The 21,330-nt window shown below is 45.6% G+C and overlaps 2 protein-coding genes across 5 annotated transcripts; both read right to left on the reverse strand.

The window, feature by feature from the left end:
* Positions 1–11,521: 11,521 nt before the first annotated feature.
* Positions 11,522–13,881, reverse strand: LOC109734165 (auxin response factor 5). The gene is made up of 4 exons (XM_020293381.4): positions 13,683–13,881; positions 13,121–13,167; positions 12,181–12,371; positions 11,522–11,908 (listed from the first exon to the last, which is right to left on the reverse strand). Exons 2-4 carry the CDS (start codon positions 13,133–13,135, stop codon positions 11,806–11,808), a joined length of 309 nt encoding a protein of 102 aa, XP_020148970.1. The 5' UTR covers positions 13,136–13,167; positions 13,683–13,881; the 3' UTR covers positions 11,522–11,805.
* A 1,379-nt stretch (positions 13,882–15,260) lies between these two features.
* On the reverse strand, positions 15,261–19,246 carry LOC109734176 (mitochondrial import inner membrane translocase subunit TIM22-4). 4 transcript variants are annotated; one of them, XM_020293387.4, is made up of 6 exons: positions 19,134–19,246; positions 18,401–18,834; positions 17,418–17,504; positions 16,517–16,707; positions 16,355–16,427; positions 15,261–15,763 (listed from the first exon to the last, which is right to left on the reverse strand). In XM_020293387.4, exons 2-6 carry the CDS (start codon positions 18,546–18,548, stop codon positions 15,678–15,680), a joined length of 585 nt encoding a protein of 194 aa, XP_020148976.1. In that variant the 5' UTR covers positions 18,549–18,834; positions 19,134–19,246; the 3' UTR covers positions 15,261–15,677. The 4 variants fall into 4 exon arrangements, with proteins under 4 accessions (XP_020148976.1, XP_020148975.1, XP_073357179.1 ...); XM_020293386.4 differs by having other exon boundaries at positions 19,123–19,220; XM_073501078.1 differs by lacking the exon at positions 17,418–17,504.
* Positions 19,247–21,330: the final 2,084 nt, after the last annotated feature.

Here is a 21,330-nt window from a genome sequence, read left to right on the forward strand (position 1 = left end):
CACACGTACGGAGCGGGGACGTCTCCTCCTTCTTGATCCAACAAGGGGGGAGGAGAAGTTGATGGAGATCCAGCAGCACGACGGCGTGGTGGTGAAAGTAGCGGGATCCCGGCAGGGCTTCGCCAAGCGCAAGCGGGGAGGAAGAGGTGTCATGGGAGGGAGGGAGGCGCCAGGGCTTGGGGTGCTGCTCCCATGCGCCTCCCCACTATATATAGGGGTGGAGGGGCTGGTTTCTTGCCCTCCAAGTCCATTGGGGCGTTCGCAAAGGTGGGGGAAAGAAATCCCATCATTTCCCTTCCCCACCGATTGTTATCCCCCTTTTTTAGGGATCTTGATCTTATCCCTTCGGGATATGATCTTATTCCTTCTAAGGTGGGATCTTGGTGCGCCTTGACCAGGGGTGTGGGGCCTTGCCCCCACTACACACATTCATGTGGCCCCCCCATGCAGGTGGGCCCCACTTCGGAACCTTCTAGAACCTTCCCGGTACAATACCGAAAAATCCCGAACATTTTCCGGTGGCCAAAATAGGACTTCCCATATATAAATCTTTATCTCCGGACCATTCCGGAACTCCTCATGACGTCCGGGATCTCATCCGGGACTCCGAACAACTTTCGGTTAACCGCATACTAATATCTCTACAACTCTAGCGTCACCGAACCTTAAGTGTGTAGACCCTACGGGTTCGGGAGACATGCAGACATGACCGAGACGACTCTCCGGTCAATAACCAACAGCGGGATCTGGATACCCATGTTGACTCCCACATGTTCTACGATGATCTCATCGGATGAACCACGATGTCGAGGATTCAATCAATCCCGTATACAATTCCCTTTGTCAATCGGTACGTTACTTGCCCGAGATTCGATCGTCGGTATCCCAATACCTTGTTCAATCTCATTACCGGCAAGTCACTTTACTCGTACCGTAATGCATGATCCCGTGACCAAACACTTGGTCACATTGAGCTCATTATGATGATGCATTACCGAGTGGGCCTAGAGATACCTCTCCGTCATACGGAGTGACAAATCCCAGTCTCGATTCGTGCCAACCCAACAGACACTTTCGGAGATACCCGTAGTGCACCTTTATAGCCACCCAGTTACGTTGTGACGTTTGGCACACCCAAAGCACTCCTATGGTATCCGGGAGTTGCACAATCTCATGGTCTAAGGAAATGATACTTGACATTTGAAAAAGCTCTGGCAAACGAACTACACGATCTTGTGCTATGCTTAGGATTGGGTCTTGTCCATCACATCATTCTCCTAATGATGTGATCCCGTTATCAATGACATCCAATGTCCATAGTCAGGAAACAATGACTATCTGTTGATCAACGAGCTAGTCAACTAGAGGCTCACTAGGGACATGTTGTGGTCTATGTATTCACACATGTATTACGATTTCCGGATAACACAATTATAGCATGAAGAATAGACAATTATCATGAACAAGGAAATATAATAATAACCATTTTATTATTGCCTCTAGGGCATATTTCCAACAGAGACGTCGATGACTTGTCCTAGCGACATGCCGCCATTGGTGGACTCTGCGTCCCCCTGCTGAAGTCGACCGCATCCTCGTCCTCGGCGCCGCCCTCAAGGTTGTAGTAATCGTAGTAGTGGTTGTGCCAGAGCTCGCGTTGGTATTCCACCGCCGATTACTCGACAAACAGACTCTTCTCTACCTCGACCTCGGCCACGCGCAACTCCTCCTCCCGGCGCTCCTCAATCTCCGCCGCCTCCTGCATCTGCAGCTCCCGCTCGGCGATCTCATGAGGAAGCAGGTGCTCCATGGCCACCGCCGCCTTTTCGGACGTGGGTTGCATGCTGGATTCCGAGGTGGCCTAGAATATCTTGGCGTGTGTGTCCTCGTTCTTGGTGTGGACGGCCTCGACCCGGGCCAGGGCGACATCGACGGCACAGACGGCAGCTCGAGCGCTCTCGGCGTTTGCAGCCGCCGTCGCAGCAGCAGCTGCAACCGTCTCGGCTGCTGCAGCTACCCTGTTGGCTGCCGCAGATGCCCTCTCGGCGAATGCGGCCGCGCTCAATGCGGATGCGGCGGCACTCTCGGCGTAGGAGGCCGCGCTCGGGGAGGACGCGACCACCGTACGGGCCTTCACGAAGCGTTTCCACGGCGTCATCTTTGCAAGAAGGGGTTCCGGGAATGGGGATCGGGATTCGTAGATCCGGGGGTTGCCAGCACTGGAGCAGACGAGCCGACGAAGCTTAAGGAGGAAAATTTAAATAGACCCAGGAATTTTCATCGCAAATGGTTCCTACAAAAAACTTTGTGTGATGTTGTTGATATTTTTTATTAGCTGTGAAAGACGAATTTGGAGTAAAGTGGCAACAGATGGTGTTTTAAATGTACGTGAAAATTTGTAGTACTAATACAACAGTCATGTCAAATTTTAAAAAAAATTCAGGGGTCATTTGACCTTTTAAGACATTTAAGTGATTTTCTAGCCATTTAATGACCGTAATTCAAATTTGAACTACATGTACATGCAACAGCTAACCATAATGGTTTGAAAAATCATATTCTGCGTACTTGTGTGCGAGTTAATTCCATGTGCAGTAAATTGCAAGGAATTTTCAAACATATTGGTCTCACGGCTATGACACAATTAAGCATGGAGTGCCATGACATTTAAATTCCAAAAAATTAAAAAAGATCAGAAACACATCAAACCTTGCTTGATGTAATGTCATGCCACCAAGATGATGTGGTAAAAAAATTGGCATGTTTGACAAAAGTTTTGACACACACCCCTCACAAACCGGAGCAACTCACTAGAAGGCTCGTGATTCCGAGAGGGAACAATGCATATTTGATGACGAAGGGGAGATAGCTTCCTTTTACGGCCTTCAATTTTTTTTTCTACATTTAACGTGCACTAATACAATTGTCATGTGAAAATTCGGAAAATTGCAGGGTCTGTGTACCTTGTGATGCAGATGGTCCTGCTGGACATGAGGAGGCAGAGATGCTGGCAAGAAGTACCCTTCCGCACAAGCATCCTAACAAGGGTGATGGGCCAGTGGTGTACATGGGTGTTTGATTCAGAAGATCCACACCAGCTCATCCAAGCAAAGGTACTAAAATAATTATGCATGCTTCCTTTTCAGTAGTAAAGTTGATTGTCTTGATTTGATTTTTTCAGTAATATGTATAATCGAGCAGTAGAGCATGAAACCCTCATTCCTCCCTTGTCTCGTATTAAAACATACATCAGGTTTAGTACAAGATTCAATCAGATAATGAACTGATCTAGTCTAGTATAAAGGAAGTGTTAGTAATTAGTAGCAAGCCATGTAGGTAGCATTGCAGCAGCACCACCAACACAAGTATATATATTTGTGGCAACGATTACTACAACCCGTAGTCTCTCTAAGACTTGGTGTCCATGGAAAAAGAGGAAGAGTGAGCCTAGTAATTATCTATTGGGCACCAGTAATTATCAACCAATCTCTTTGTGTTAGCAGTTGTTTGACGCCTTGGTGGCAGCTACATTGTGCGATTATTGCTAAATCACAGCGATGACCACCTGGTTTTATTTGTTTATTGGCCGGTATGAAAACCTGAACTTTTAAAACCAACAATCATGAGGGCGTGTGAAGACCTTGTACCAGACTCTTGGTCTAAACGCTGCAGTGCGAGGCTAGGTAAAAACTCTGAACTAGGATGGACATAAATTTGCACGTTGGCTGCAGCAGGTGACCACATGTTGTATGGGGATAAAAGTTTCTGTTTGCACGGGCAATGCTACCTCATTCATATGAGAACATATCAGAGTGGTGTAAGACTCTTGGATGCCCAATGTAAACACTGCCAAGACTATTTTCCTTTGAGTTTTCTAACAGCATGCATGCAGGAGTTAGGAATAACCAATGTATCTTCAGAAAGAAACATCAACAGACAATAAGAAGATGGCAAGTCATGATTCATCCCTTGTTTAATTCAACTCCTCTTTCATTTGATCCTTTTTGAGTTTGCATAATGCATACATGCAGGAACAAAAATACTGAACAACATGTAGGCATGCCTTAGAAGTTATAAGCACCAACAGTAACAGTTCTTAACAAAGCAAAGTGGAGTGTAGAACATGTGAAACATGCAGGCATACTGCGGTTATTCTAGTCGTTGTTCAGTAGTCATTATTCTAAGAGAACTCCATGAAGGAGGGTTAGGAACCTAGAAAAAGCAGTTTGTGCAAATGAGGGTTAGGTACCTAAAAAATTAGTTTGTGCATATGAGTGTATTTAGTGTCGGCATGCATGCATGACTACTGATCAATTTTTCTTCAGTATCTCAATTACTTAGTAGGAACCAAATGCAAGGTTGTTTGGAGAGCACATTGATATTAGGGGTTAAACTGATTCGCAATAGTACTTAGGAAATACTAGACTAGAGTGGATTTATATGACACCCCTAGCACAGATTCAAAATCAAATGGACGAGCAACAAAGTGTCATGATGGTTTGTCATGTAGGGATTTATTCAGGAAACTGTGTAGTTGTGATCATGATGACACACACGTTTGGTGCCAAAATTGCTTTCGCTCGTGTTTCAACCATCCTTTCTACTTAGTAGCCAAAATTGCTTGTCATTCATGCGGCGTTGTTGCGGACACATTTCTTAATCCAACCGACGTGTTATGCTGCCGAAATTTCTACCCGAAATTCCCATGACTTGTCGAAATTTTGTCCTTATTTGTAAGGAAACAAGAGCTTTAGGGTGTTGCATGCAAAATTCCAGGGTCTTGGCTGCAAGAAAATGTTATTTGTGGGGATGGAAAAAGGAAAGGCTGTCATTTTTGTCATAGCCGATGATGGCGTTCAGTTGTGTGAACTTTGCTGATGCTTCACCAAAACCAAGTGCTGAACGGCAGATCTTGGAACATTCACAAGCACGAAGAAGAAGAGAATATTACCAGATGACATGCCTAGGTGTGGACGACAGCGACCCGGCCGGTCCCACCTGATGGCTCGTTGCCCTCACCAACAGAACATGACATCAGGCCTCCCTTCACTAGCACATCAGCACAGACAATGCCCAATGCCTTTATCCCCTTCTCTTTTTTTTGAAAGATCCAGTATCGCTGGCATTTCATTGATAATAGCAGGAAGCAGCGGAAAACAACAAGATGGTGAAGGTCCTAGGACCAGATCCGGAGATCAAAGAAAGAAAAAAAAAGAAAAAAAAAACAGCCCTAATAGCTGCAGCACAACACTCCATACAATCCATACTAGGCAGCGCAGCTCCGACTCCGACGAAGAAACTACTAAGGAAACAGGCAGGAGTGGCGTCACGGAGGATCACCGAACGAGCCATCTGTCACGCGTCATCGTATACCACCGCCCCCCCCCCCCCCCACCGCGGCTTCGACTTCACAATAACAGGCGGTCGAGGCACACCCACGGACACGCCGGAGAAGAAGAGCCGACTACCACGACCAAGGCCACGCCTCCGACATTGCTCATCGCCGTCATCGTTGCCACAGAAACCACCATGCACGTCCAGCCGTAGGAAGCACTAATGGGATCAAGGTCTTCACCGCCCGACCCTACAACAGGGTCTAGGCTTTCACCCGAAGAACTTGATCCGGGAGTTGAGGCTGTGAAGATTCCCGACAACGCCTCCAAGGAGGATAGCGACGCCCACGAGCGCCGTCGTCGCCGGCCGGCTAGCACCGGCCAGGCTATTCGCCCGGGACAACCACTCCCACGCAGCCGGCCGAGGCCGACCCGTACCTCCACTGGACCGTGCACCCCCCACACAACGAGCGCGCCAACGCTGTGCACGGCCACCAGCAAGCCTCCTCGTCGACGGGCCTGCAAGAAACCAGATCTGGTCCTGCACCCCGCGTCCAAACCACGGGCGAAGCCTTCCTGCTCCAGCAATCGCCAACGGGCACCGCCAGCCGCCGGTAGAACCCCGCCCGGGCCGCCTGCCCACCGCAGCCTGCTAGATCCAGGTCCCCCACCTAACACCACACGCAGCCGCCCAGCCGAGCAGCCATGTCGCGCAAACCACGGCGACCACCGTCGCCCAGCCGAGCCGCAGCAGTCACCACGCGCGCCCACGCCCGCGAGCCGGCCGCGACCACCACGCGCCGCGCCAGATCCCAGCACTCGCGAACCGGCCGCGGCCAGCCCGCGCCGCCCCTCGCCAGATCCGCACGCCCCAAGGCCCCAAGCGCCTCCGTGCGCGTCCTCGGCGGCCAGAAGCACCGCCCCGAGCGTGCGCCGCCGCTCGAGCTCCCCCCGATGCCACCGGCCCGCGCCAGCCAGCCCCGGGCGGAGGAGGAAGAGGGCCCCGCCGCCGCCGAGCCGCGCGGGCTTCGCCCGGCGACCTCCGTCGGCGACGGCGAGGGGGAGGAGGGGAGGGTGGGTGGGGCGCTGGCGGCGGCTAGGATTTGCTCCCGAGCCGCTCGCGGGAGCGAGTCCATCCCGAATCGCTATGGGTGTGATTTGTTTGTGTGTTCTTTATCCCCTTCTCCAGTATGTAACTCACGCAGTGGGCAAGGATCGATGAAACAGATTGCATTATTGAGTACAAACAACACATGACTTGCACTGCATAGATAGTAGCAGTAGTGAAACGACCACGTAATAACGATTACCTGCGATCAAGCAGCCACGTACGGATGATGACCACTCATGTAGCCACGTACTCAAGCAGCCATGTACGGATGATGACCTCTCATGTAGCCACGTACTCAAGCAGCCACGTACGGATGATACCCATCGGACCCCTACTCACGCCCTGATCTGGGGCGTCCAGCCCAAGCAAGGCTGGTGGGCCCCTGTCGCGCTGTGCCATATAGAGGAGGTGGGGATCACGGCACAAGGGATGAGGTTCGCCGCCGTCAAGGATGTCTAATCGAATGATTCACTTTGCTGTTTCTAAATGTGCAGGCAACTGGCAGGGGACGGTGCCTCTGCTCCCAATCCATCTGCCGCTGTCACAACAAAAACCATGCCCAGAGCCAGGGCAATGAGTAAGAAGTCGAGGGCTAGGAAAAGGACAGAGCTGTGCCCACAGGAAGATGACCGTCGCCCTTGCTAACAACAATTGCTCACCGTCTTTGCCTTGCCGCTCCACGAAATAATGATTGCCCGTCTCGAGGCGCTAGCATGGGTCACCTCTCCTGAACAAGCACGGCTTTAAATCTTGGACCTCAGCCCTGCATGGGTTTGCCGAGGATCCATCGCATCAAAATAACACTAACTAGAGTAGACCATTTGTGCTGTAATTTGAAACATACACAAACATATACTCCCTCTGTTCCAAAATAGATGACTCAACTTTCTACTAACTTTATAGTAGAAAGTTGAGTCATCTATTTTGGAACGGAGGGAGTACCTGCTATGATCCGCAAGTTCTTCCTCTTTTCAGCTAGCTTGAGCTTGAGGTTCCTAATGACACTGGCTTGAGTAGCTGACAAGTTCTTAACCACGTCATACTTCTCCTGTAGCTTGCTGCTTTCAACATCTTTCTTTTCTATCTCTGCCTATGCTCCTGGGCATCCAGAAGTGCATTGACATTTTGAAACAGCTTCTCATAGCTGGCCTATAGTTTCTTCTTCTCTCGTGTCAGGTTATGAATAACAAATGAATTCATCAGATTGTCCTCAGTCATGTTTCTCTTACTCTGTTCATACATATCTCATAACTTGGCCAATGCATTCTCCAGTGTATTCGGCCAAGCTGGATCAATCCATTCAACTAGTCCATGGTTTTTACACTGCTGTGTTTACAAGCTAGATTATTTAAAAACTGTCATAAAATACAGTGCTTGCAAGCTTAAGCTAGATTATTTAAAAACGGAATGCTTGCAAGCCATGCTATAACATAACAGGGGTCCATCTGTCATAATCACACTTAATAGAGCCAGATCTGCCGATCAGTAGTTTTCGCAAAATGATTACACTAATTGGTGTTTTCTGCAAAAAAATGTAACGTAGTGCTTTTTGCTAACCTAACTTTCAAAGTGGTGGTTTCCTGCAATTTACTCTCATGGGTCTTTGTCATTTATTATTTTCATTAGTGCTTTTGTGTATCTTAATTTGCTACAAGTTTTGAGTCGTGTAGCTATGGTCTATAGTATCACTCTTCTCGGTTTTAATTTTGTTCCTCGGTTTATTTTATTTTATCATTTCATTACTTATCTAGTACCCACTTAAGCTGTTTATCTTATTTCATCATTTTTCCTTAGTATATTATTTTTTCCAGTCTTGGTTGAGTTCTTATTAGCGGTCATTAGTTTTCAGACAATTTATTTATTAGTGGCGATATTTGGTGTGAGGTTCTTCAGATCGATTCAAGGATTCAAGGATGACGACTACGGCTCCGGGGCGCTGGTCCTTAGGGGCACATGCACGAAGACTTCCCGGCTATCATCGACAAGGTCAGGCCGGCTCCGGTATGGGAGCGCGACAGCGGCGTGTTGGCGACTCGTTCTAGCGATGACAATGGTATTTCGATGGTCCATGGACCTCGATGTAATTTTTATTATGTTTGAGGTATTTTGTACTTTCAATAAATCTTTATAATAGATCTGATCATGTTTGAAGAAAAAAGCGACCTGGGAAGAACTCACTGACATGTAGCATTAGTTTCCATCGACGGCTTGGGGTTAGGCCATTCCACAAGAGGAGGGGGGGTGTGTGTGGGGGGGGTATGTCATTGTTGGGAACGTAGCATGGAAAAGAAAAACATTTCTATGCACATGCAATGATCTATCCATGAAGATGCATAGCAACGAGGGGGAGAGTGTGTCTACGTACTCTCGTAGACCGAAAGCAGAAGCGTTTGACAACGCGGTTGATGTAGTCGAACTTCTTCTAGCTCCGACTGATCAAGCACCAAACATACGACACCTCCGAGTTCTACACACGTTCAGCTCGGTGACATCCCTCGCCTTCTTGATCCAGCAAGGTGTCGAGGTAGTAGATGAGTTCCGTCAGCACGACAGCGTGGTGACGATGATGGTGAAGTGATTCACGCAGGGCTTCGCCTAAGCACCGCAAAACTATGACCTGGGTGTAAACTGTGGAGGGGGCGCCGCACACGGCTAACAATTGATGTTGTGTGTTCTAGGCGCCCCCCCACATATATATAGTGGGAGGGGAGGGGAGGAGAGGCAGCCAGGGGGGGCCCCAAGTAGGCCGAATCCTACTTGGGGTCTTCCCCAATTCGGCCTCCCCCCTTCCATAATTGCCGGAGGGGGAAAAGGAAGGGGAAGGAGAGAAGGAAAGGGGGGGGGGGGGGCGAACCCCCTCTTTCCCTTCTCCCACTCGGCCTCCTTCCATAGGGGGGGCGCCACCCCTTGTGGGCTCGTGTACACCCCTCTTATGGCCCATAACCCCCGATAACCCCCCCCCCCCGGTACTTCGATAAATACCCGATACACTTCAGAACACTTTCGGTGTCCGAATACTATCATCCTATATATCAATCTTTACCTCTTGACCATTTCGAGACTCCTCGTCATGTCCGTGATCTCATCCAGGACTCCGAACAACATTCGGTCACCAAATCACATAACTCATATAATACTAAATCGTCATCGAACGTTAAGCGTGCGGACCCTACGGATTCGAGAACTATATAGACATGACCAAGACACCTCTCCGATCAATAACCAATAGCGGAACCTGGATGCTCATATTGGCTCCTACATATTCTACGAAGATCATTATTGGTCGAATCATTATGACAACATACGTTATTCCCTTTGTCTATCGGTATGTTACTTGCCCGAGATTCGATCGTCGGTATCTACATACCTAGTTCAATCTCGTTACCGGCAAGTCTCTTTACTCGTTCCGTAATACATCATCCTGCAACTAACTCATTAGTCACTTTGCTTGCAAGGCTTCTTATGATGTGCATTACCGAGAGGGCCCAGAGATACCTCTCCGATACTCGGAGTGACAAATCCTAATGTCGATCTATGCCAATCCAACAAACACCTTCGGAGATACTTGTAGAGCATCTTTATAATCACCCAGTTACGTTGTGACGTTTGATAGCACACAAGGCATTCCTCCGGTATCCGGGAGTTGCATAATCTCATAGTCGAAAAATATGTATTTGACATGAAGAAAGCAATAGCAATAAAACTGAACGATCAATATGCTAAGCTAACGGATGGGTCTTGTCCATCACATCATTCTCCTAATGATGTGATCCCGTTATCAAATGACAACTCATGTCCATGGTTAGGAAACCTTAACCATCTTTGATCAACGAGCTAGTCAAATAGAGATTCACTAGGGACACAGTATTTGTCTATGTATTCACACATGTATTTAGGTTTCCGATCAATACAATTCTAGCATAAATAATAAACCTTTATCATGAATAAGGAAATATAAAATAACAACTTTATTATTGCCTATAGGGCATATTTCCTTCAGTCATGGCGTGTGAACCCAATGACACTGACAAAGGGAAGGGGGGAGCCTAGTGGGCCGAGGCCCTGTAGCCAACAACTATCTACTTAAGCTGCGGTCTTCTTCATCATGGGGCATCAAAGATTAAGCTGCCCTTCCTCCTAAAACCCTAGGATTCGAAATTCCTCTGCTCAAATCCCATGGACCATGAACTATATACCGCCTCGCCTAGTGTGCTGCTAGGGATGTCATGACCGCGACAATAACCACCCGATTTTTTGTCTTAGTGCATGTTCTTCACCCATGGTGACACACTCAGAGACCGGATAGCCCCTCAACCGTGATGTGCTTCAACTTCAATAGTGTCTCTCAGAAACAATCAAGCACTTATACACAAATACTGTACTAAATTAAAGACATTTGTTTTTGAACGGAGGGGGTACTTACACAAACTCCATGACTCATCCCGCCTTAGCGGCATCATGTTACCCATCTCATATGGGCATTTCACTGACTGTGGTGTGATCGAAGTCAACATTCACCAATTTTGTACAAAAATGATCTCACACCATCGCCATCGGCCTCACACCCTATCACATTGGCCTCGCGCCAAAACATCGCTCCCGCTAGGATATGGATGGAACCACGGCTCACGGACACGGTGCTGACTAGGCGTGCTTACATTACATGAATACACATGACTTCATGATTCGTCTAACTCCCCTAAAGATGATCTTAACGCGCTCCACAGGAAGATGACCGTCGCCCTTGCTAACAACAATGTGCTCACCGTCTTTGCCTTGTCGTTTCACCAAATAATGATCGCCCGTCCCGAGGCGCTAGCATGGGTCACCTCTCCTAGACAAGCACGGCTTTAAATCTTGGACCTCAGCCCTGCATGGGTTTGCCAAGGATCCATCGCATCAAAATAACACTAACTAGAGTAGACCATATTCGTGCTGTAATTCGAAACATACACGAACATATACCTGCTATGATCATGATTTGGAAGCAAACCAAATCAGCAAGCTCGGATTATTTTCCAAATACCGACAATTGTGAATGAGTTGTCGTGTGTAATGCATTGTGAATATCAAGCTATAAATCTTAGAAGATAATATCATCTTATCTTTCTTCTCAGAGAGTTTAACACATTATTGTTGGGAGAAAATACATATAGAAAAAGAGTAGAGCCCAGAGCCAATGTACGTAGCATTTAAATGGCGTGTCGCAGCACCCATGGTCAAGCTAGTTTTAGGAGAATTATAACCCTCACGGCAAATGTCGCAGCACGCGTGATCAAGCTAGTCTTAGGAGAATTTTAGCCCTCACAACAATAAGCTCACACATATACACTATATTCTTCACTGCATTGATTTTGTAGGCTACAGCCTTGATGCTAAACCACCACCCAGCTTCTGCAGACACTTCTGGTCAACCTCTTGAGGTGACATGATCAGAATGGACTTGATGCTGATCACAAACTCCCTGCAGCATCCATGTCAAAAATGTCAGGGTACCCAACCAATAGAATCTTTACCGAAAAAATAATAAAATCTTTCATCGTATGAACAGTAAAAGAAAAGAGGGCGGTGTTCTAAACTTCTCATTTTTTCAAGGAAATATGCACACATTAATTCGTGTTTCAGTCGTATCAACTACTGACATTTTAACAGCTTCCAGTTTCTCGGGGAATATTTGAGATCGGGAATCTTGAGAAGTTCATATTGCCATAGGCAGAAAGTTGACGGTGGACTTACTCCCATGGGCCATCACCGAGAAGTAGGAAGTCACCCTCATCATCCTGGTAGAGACACGTCCAACCTTTAGTCTGTCGTTCTTCGAGTTGCCCTTCGATACCAAACATGTGGGCCAAAGCTTGATTCAATTCTCCGTATCCAGAGAACCTACCGATGTCAATGGAGCGGCTTATAACCCCACGTTTGTGCACCTAAAAAACATAGGTTAGGATAACATGCAGAAGAATGAATGAACACAACAAAGAAAGCATGTGGTCAAGAGATCACGGCTCATTAATAATCATGACCCAGTCCTGATTTCCAACTTTCTAAAGCCAATAGCACAATACCCATGCAATGCAACAATGTTTAAGAAGGACACTGCACTATCATTTGGCTGAGCCAAATTCGTCCATACCCGCTCTCATTTAAATGGTTTGGGCAAGGTCAACAGTTGGCGTGGCTCGAAGATGAATGGGCCACCGCCACAAATTGAAAATCGTCCTAGGAGTAAGGATATTATGCCTAAATACTTGCCTATATCTGACCATACATACAACCATCATCTTACTACATATCCTATGCTCATCCAAACCACCATACTGAAAATTACATGAAAATAAGCAGACTTGTCTTGGCAACACCGTACCATTTTCTGAACAACAGTTTTTATATGCGCATTCCTTCTTTACAGAAAATTACAGTTACAAACTTTGATAACTAGCCAGAGCATAACTTAGTTTTGACATGATGATTATGTGCATAAATATGTCCTGATAGTCCTTATACGATGGATATCTATTCTATCATTTGGAGGAGGCTCTGCTTCATAATAAATCGGCATTATAGTGCAGTGGTCAGAAATACACTTGTGTTTCTCAGTAATGCCTCACAAATTACTCTTATGCATCAGGAAGCATATACTGCTTGAAAAACATACTGTCAAGACGAAAGGGCAAACCTTAATGAATGGCATCCTCTGGCGAAGGGGCAAGGCACCAAGAATTTCTGTTCAACAATCAACAAGGCGTCATCGTTAATTAGAGAATCGATGGAACTGGAAGCCATATCTGACTGATAAAATGACTGAAACCATACAAGCCGACATCTCCCGGCGAGCATCCTTTTTTTGCATTCTGTAGTTGAGATGCTATGATTTTCACACTTGGCAAACTCAAGTTTACCAGAAAACCAGTGTTTCCATACCCTTTGCCCAAACTTCCACTGCTACTACTTGGATCATGGGCTCATGGCTCGACTAAATTATTCAAAGCACGCATGAGAATTGTTTTTTGTCTAAGCTCATCTCACGCAATTAAGATACCGGATCATACCCCCTAAGAACGCTAAATCGCTGCCTTGCTACATCAATCCGAAGCAGTGGTGTTTATCTTAACCTGGGGATCCGGGGTGCCCAGATCATCCCAATCCGGAGGCGCTCGAGGTTGCCCCGCCACCAAAAAACGGAAATGGAGCGAGCAAACTGGAGGAACGATGGCTGGGGGAGGGACGAGGTTTCTCACCTGACCACGGGCGGGCGGAGATTCGGCTGCCGAGCAGAACAGAGCAGAAGGCGGAGGAGCCGGAGAGCAGTGGTAGTGGTGGTTTGGTACAGGACTACAGATCAAGTGATCAACCGGCTCCGCGGTGCGCGTAGGGTAGGGGCCAGCTCTCACCGCACCCAGCAACGCGGTAGGCGAACGGGCACACGACAGGTGCTGCTGTTTGTTGGCGTCGGCATCGGTCAAATCAGCATACAGAATTATTGGTTCCCTCGTCACTCGTCAGGCCACATCAGATCACTGTTTTGGTTACCGGTCGAAATTTCAAGATTTTTCATGATTACCGCGTATTTTCACGCCCCTCGGTAAATCGACATACCGAGAACACTCGATTTACAGTAAAGTACGTAGGATCTAATTAATGCCATGAGAGTTGGTTCTGGCGTGTTGGTAGCAACCTAGTTCCTATTTTGATAGGTCTCTGGTTCGAATATTCGTTCATTCACTTATTTGAATTCAAAATTCAACTACAAAATTCGCTCAAAATATTCTCGGTATTTCTCGATAACCGTGGTAACCACATTTACCAGTCCCCCTCGGTAAAATTGCCTCATTCGGTAACCAAAACCTTGCATCAGATACGATATAGTAGTACCCACTTGTGAAAATAAATCGGTTTTTCTTAAACACCTAACACCGGCCCTACTTTCCTTTTTACTTCCTACTACTCCCTCCGTTTCCAAATATAATTCTTTCCAGAGATTTCAACAAGTGACTATATACGAAGCAAAACGAGTGAATGTACAATCTAAAATATGTCTACATACATCTATCCGTATGTTGTGGTCTATTTAAAATGTCTAAAAAGACTTATATTTAGAAATGAAGGGAGTACTACATTAGGCTTGCCTGACGCAGAACTATTGAAAATTCGACAAATAGTAGGCTAGCCATGCGTTGAACGTATAATTTGGCTGCTAGGTATGTTGGGCCAAATTTATTTAAATGGCCATGGTTAGATTATTTGTTGATATATAGTATATCTTTTGGACTTGCTGTTTAGTTCAAAGTGCAGGCTTGGTTAGAGTGGCCAGACAAAATGGTTTCACATGGATTAGCGGCTACCTAGACAAATTCTCATACGCTGGGCTAAACCGTGGTTGCTAAGATGAAGGATCTTTAGCATGAGTAATGAAGTCAGCGCAAGCACGTATGGTGGATGATTAATCCTTATTATAGCAAACATGACTTGAAATGCTAACAGACTCCGTCCGGAACTACTTGACGGAGAAATGGATATATTTCTCTGACAAGTATTTCTAAATGGAGGGAGTACAAAGATTACCAGACCAGCATGATGATCATACTCGCTGGAATGTACCGATAGATTCAATTTGTCTCGTTGGGTCTCGTTCTAGGGTCTAACGAACTGTTGAATAATATATACTTTACCCTGGAGTGTGTTCTGATATTTACCATTGACATGCTTAAATTTAGAGTCGTTGCCAGAAAATAAAATTGATACCCCACAGAACAACAAAAATACATTGTATAATTGCATTGACTACTTATTCGCAGAAAAAAAATCGCATTGAATACTAGAGAGAACTTAATAATGCTATTATTACTTTGTCAGCCTATCAGGGTACAAGACCAGAGCAGATTTCAAGTCATTGCCACGCCCACGCACAAGTATAAAAAGTAAAATAGACTTCTCTGAAACCATTCAGACATCAGACACAGATACATGGCGCGAGATTGCATCAGCGAAAATGCGTATATACCCCATCGCTGGGTACATGCCATCAAACTGGCTACAGACTAATTTAGCTACTCAGTGCTATGGATGGATAGCCGCAAGACTTGAAATTTAGGTTACCCCATCTCTGGGTACATGCCAACGACTGAATATTGCAAAAATAACCAAAACCTCTTTGGCCAATGCTGAATCCTGCTAATGATTTGGTACAAAGACGCATCACTTGGTTTATCGGATGCAACGCTTCCATCACCGATTCAAGTATGCCGTTCCATGAACTTCTCAATCGCCACAGAGAAGGCACCAAAACCCACGCACCCGATACATGTAGCTTGAGGGCCACCTGCAACAAAAATACCAGTTCCATTAGGGATGAAATATCAAACTGAGCTGCATAACCAATAACAGTATAACAACTTGCTAGTGGTGCTAGAGTGCTTTGCTAATTGTTATCCATGCTTCTCTTGTCCTCATTATTATAATTTACTGCTTTATCAGCTAGCAAAAAAATGTTTCAAAATAAGCAATCACAACTTTGGCTAAGCAGTAAAGAATCAAGGGGTAGACAAGGTAAGTGGTCAAAACACCATAACAGACTGCTGACCTGGCACACCGACTACATGATGGGTATCTCTAAACTCCCAAATACAGTCAGAAATATAGCATTGGTTAAACTATCTGAAATATCATAACAGAGACACCGACTACCTGATGAGTACGACTGCCCTTCAACTTGCCCTAGTAGAACCAAACTAGTTTGAGTGAGGTTACTCCCTTTCTTACATTCAAAAAAATATGTCGGCCCATTCACCTCAAGCAAGCCTAAAACATCTCTAACGATTGCAGATAGGGAAGTTCTCATGGGAGCATAAGTTGATCCATTGTAAAAGTTATGTTGGTTCTCATCCACAGTTATTGTACAAAAAAAACATACCTTTTGCAGCTAAAGCCCCTCCTGTGACACAGCCAGCTACTGCCGAATTGGTAATGTCATGCTTTGCCCGAGCCTGCCAGGACATGACCATTCAAAGTGTCCAAATAAGTACTACAGAAATGCTCATAAATGTAAGGAAAAAAAATGTCACACTGCACCTACCTTCTCTACGACACATTCAGCTGCAGAAAAAATCAAGCCCATTACTGCAAAGGTCTTAGCATGGCTCATACTTTTCCTACCCATCTGTTTTGCCTGGTAGACTATTTGTTGCCTTGCTGTCATCTCCTCTGACATTATTGGATTTTCCAAAGCTCCAAAAAATAGTCCCATAAGTACACCAAGACCACCTCCTATTGAATGAAAGCAATGCAGTTAATAACAGATGTGCATACTCCATAAGTCCATTTTATGGAACATTATGCACTTGTAAGTGGGCCCCATTTGGGATAAGCCCATAGCTGATACTCTAAGCTGTTTAGCATGACGCAAAATGATTGACAATAATAGAAGCACAAGTCATTAGGCAACAACTCAACATGACTTCTAAGTTAGTATAGGACAGAGTATCCAGACACTGACTGTTGGCTGTTGTCTTGAGGATACCAAATGTCAAACTACATGAAATACTGATACTTTGGTAATACATACAATAGAGTGCACAGTATCGACATCACTGATTCTATCCTCTAGGCCGTTAACAAACAAATCATTAAACAGGGCAAAATCAGACAACAGATACTTTGACATCGCAGGCCTTCGCCATGTTCTATATTCAATGACAGTATCAACAAGCTGTTGGAAAGCTACATATACTGCACAAGTGAAATGTTACTAGTACTCACATGTGGACGCGCGTACAAGCACACACATACACAGTGTTATAGCATTAGATCCAATGTTCAGTTTCTTCATTTGAAGCAGAAACAGCAGAACATGGAATGAATGGATCAGAGCAAACTTTTTCTAGGAGACAACTGGAGGAACCACAACAGCTCTGATCGATTTTATTCACGCAGCGAAAATTGTGCAATCAAGCATGCAAACAGAGGAAGGCACATACCCGGTGCTAAAAGGAATAATTGATAGTGGAGGTGGTGGGGTGGGGGGGCAGAGAGGGGCGCACCGCCAAACAGCAACCTTTCTACTGCTGTATAAAAAATATTCAGACTATTGCTCAAAAAATTAGAACAACTGTCAGACAACCTTCAATAAATGCCGACCTTGCTATTTTCCGCACATCACGCTGTATGCCTATGGCACAATGTTGTAGCTACAACGGAAAACGATTGTGCATTGTTAAGCAGCAACCTTTCTAATGCTCTACCAAAACCCTTTTCAGACTAGTTGAGACTTTATCCAACCACTTTCCGAATACTTGACCATCTGACATATAGAGAAACTCTCAATCTTAAAGTCTTTGAAAGCTAATACTATGTGCAAGTACTGGAATTTAATTAGTTTGATTTCGTGACCCCAACTTTACTGGACGAACCACTACATAAACTTAGGCCCGAACTCTCCCAGGCAAGTTCACTTGAAACCAAAAAAAAAAAAAAATTGAAACAAAGGCGTCTCCAGTATGTATTATCACATGAAGGATCATCCATACGGGAGGAAAGAAGTGTTTTTTTAACGCCACCAAAGAATTTGAGCAGCTAGAGTAACTAATTAACAGTAGACAGGTGTACAAGTGAGCACAATCGAATCAGCATATGAACATATTTAAGTTCTTGCGTGCACTCGCTCAAAACAAAATTAAGTTCATCTCTTGCAGAGCTGGCATCGTCTTATTTGCAACTCTTCAGGTGAAGAACTAACCATCTAAAGAATGAACAACCACATCCATGTCACACCATCCAGAAACTCTGATCGCATGGCATTTGAACAAGATCATGCAGACATATTAACTCGGCATTTTAGCATGATCCAATTACAGGGTTGTATAATGCGCCCCAGTAGTACAATTGCTCAGTAACCGAATAGCATTAGCCATATACGTAGTATCATCAAGAGATTTGAGTTGGGGATCGTGAGCGACGTTACCCATGACACCACTGAGGACGCTCCGGACGGCGCAGTTGTTCATCATCTCCTGCCCCTTGATCTCCTCCGGCGTTGGCAGCTGGAGCGGCTGCACCGCAGCACTCTGGCTGGCCGCATCGCCGCCCGCCGATGGCTCCGGGGAAGCCATCTCACAGTCTGATCTCCCTTTTGCCGGTAGTGCGACGGTGGAGCTAGCTGCGGGCCGTGGGAATCACTGGAAAGGCAATGAATTGGATTGGAGAAGAAGCCGAGCCGAGAAGTTCCTCGAGGCTCCTCCTCGGCTTTCCTTTCTTTTCCTCCCCACCAAGAAAAAAAGAGGCGGCGGTAAGGGAGGTAGGGGAAGGGGATCCCGGTGGTGCCTGCCTCTTCCCGCTACCGGAGGACGCAAACGTATTCTCAGGAGTACGCCACCGTGTTCCCCTTATCAGCGAGACCTGCAAAACATGAATCTGTGGTTAGTAAACTAATGGGACAATGGAGAGCAGGGGGAGAATGGGAACAGGGGAAGAGGAGGGCTTGGAAGGGGGCTGGCTGGGCAAGGACAAGAAGAGAAAGAAGGGGATCCAGGGAAGGGGAAGGAAGAAGATGGCAGAGGAGAAGAAGGGCGGGATGGAGGGGCTGCGTCGGCCAGCAAGATGGTTGGAATGAGGCGAGATGCAGGGACTCGCGCGGGAGAGGAAAGACGGCTGAAGGGGATGGAAAGGGGCGGCAGCCGCGGTGACCTTGAAGATACCTGCGCCGCCGCCGCCGCGGGGGAGGAAAGGCTCTCGTTCGAGCCTGTGTCCAAGCGGTCGGTTCTGCGGGAGGAGCCCAATTCGACCCAAATCGGAGGCACGTTCATCCCCAACCTATACTTCTTATTTTTACCACTCCAACCTACTTTTTTCATTACTTGTACTAAAAAAAACATGATGTAGATGTAGAAAAAAGTTTACATCTCGTTTTACATCACTTGAAGATGCAAATATACATATTAAGCCGCGCGGTAATGTAAAAACAGTGTCCACGATGTGAGCCCAACCGCCCCAGAAACATATGAGGTGAATCGACACCTTAGCCTCATTGTTTACATGTAACAATGAGAACACCTTAGCCTCATTGTTTAGGTTACTCTCTTGTTTTTTTACTTATTTTTTGCACACTCTAAATTCTAGTAACAACACCCTTGCAATATTTTCACATTCGCAACCCTTTTGATTCGGATCACAATTAACTTGCAAGCACATTTAAATAAACCACTATACGAGAAAAAGATCATTTCATTTGCTCTCTATGGGATCGATTCTTACTGCCTCCGTCCGTAATTTTAAGGCCCGCCGTAATTTACGCGCAGCTTTTTAGTCAGCTTTGATTTGCGCGAGGTGGGGCTGCATGCAAGGCGTAACGGACGAGGCCGCATGAGAGCGGAGGGAAGTTGACCTGCTGTACATGCGCGTAATTAGAGTTGTCGCCAGTGCATGCCCGATTTAGTGGGGCCTCTCTTTCTTTCCCAATGGACTATAAAGACTTTTTTTAACATCATTGGACTATAAGACTATCCACAATGGGAGTAACATAGGTAGTAACATCACACATATCTAGATAAAATAGATGATGTAATAAGCAATAAATGAAGAAAGAGAGGCATGTGGTAACATAGCTAGTTACTACTAGTATGAGTAACATCACACATATCAAGGCAAGATGAGTCTATAGCCTAATAAATAAAATATTGCATGTTACCACACATATGTTATTCCCCACTATAGAGGTAGTAACATAGAGTAGTAACATGGTCATGTTAATACTCTATGTTACTACCCATTGTAAAGACTAGCCACAGTGGGGAGTAACTTAGAGTACTCCCTCCGTCTAGGTGTATAAGTCACCTTACAAAAACCAAATAACCCCAAAACACTTAGGCGCGATGCATTAACTCCCACCTTGTCTTTTGTTTCTTAACATACCAACCAATAAGAGATGTGGGGCGTGCATGCTTTAAATGACTTGAGACTATCAAACATAAAATGCAGTGGTTAGTTCATTGCATGCAATGCTATTAATTAGTAAATAAACATTAAGTTCTCTCGTTTTCTACTCTTCCTTGGTCACGGTGCACAACCTAAGATGATTTATTCACCTAGACGGAGGGAGTAGTAACATGCATATGTTACTAGTCTATGTTACCACTTCCACAAAGGGGAGTAACATATGTGTGGTGTCATGCAACACTTCATTTATTAAGTTGTAGACTCATCTTGTCTTGGTATGTGTGATGTTACTCGTACTACTAGTAACTAACCATGTTACCACACCACTCTCTATCTTCATTAATTACTTGTCACATCATCTATTTTGTCTAAATACATGTGATGTTACCATCTATGTTACTCCCACTATGGGTAGTCTAAGGTAATCAGGACACGTATAATTAAATATTTTTCATAACTGATGTTACCTTGTCCTAGAGATTTTGTCTAGGGGCCTCTTAAACACGGGCGGAGGTAGTACTTCAAAAGGCTACAACTAAACTCTTTGTCAGTTGCACTTCCAGAACATCCAAGGCAACTAGGGAAACGTCTTCCTTCCCTCAACCTTCACCGACACTAGTGCAGAACCGGGCAATAGCACCGATTCGTAAGGGCCTTTAGTGCCGGTTCTGTAACCGGCACTCACCCCTTTAGTACCGGTTCTGCACGTACTGCCGCTAAAGGGTCACCACGTGGCACGAGCCAGCGCCGGGGGCGGGGAGCGCTTTAGTACCGGTTGGTAACACCAACCGGTACTAAAATGTTTGGGGGGTTTTGGTTTCATGATTTCTTTTTCCTTTAATTTTGTGTTTTCCATTTAATTCTTTTTCGTTTGCTAGTATTTTACGATACTACATATTGTACACGTTATGCATATATATAAATAGAATTTCTCGTAGAACCGATTTTATATATATATAT

Source organism: Aegilops tauschii, chromosome 6 (assembly GCF_002575655.3).
Source record: "Aegilops tauschii subsp. strangulata cultivar AL8/78 chromosome 6, Aet v6.0, whole genome shotgun sequence".
NCBI classification, from domain to species: domain Eukaryota; kingdom Viridiplantae; phylum Streptophyta; class Magnoliopsida; order Poales; family Poaceae; genus Aegilops; species Aegilops tauschii.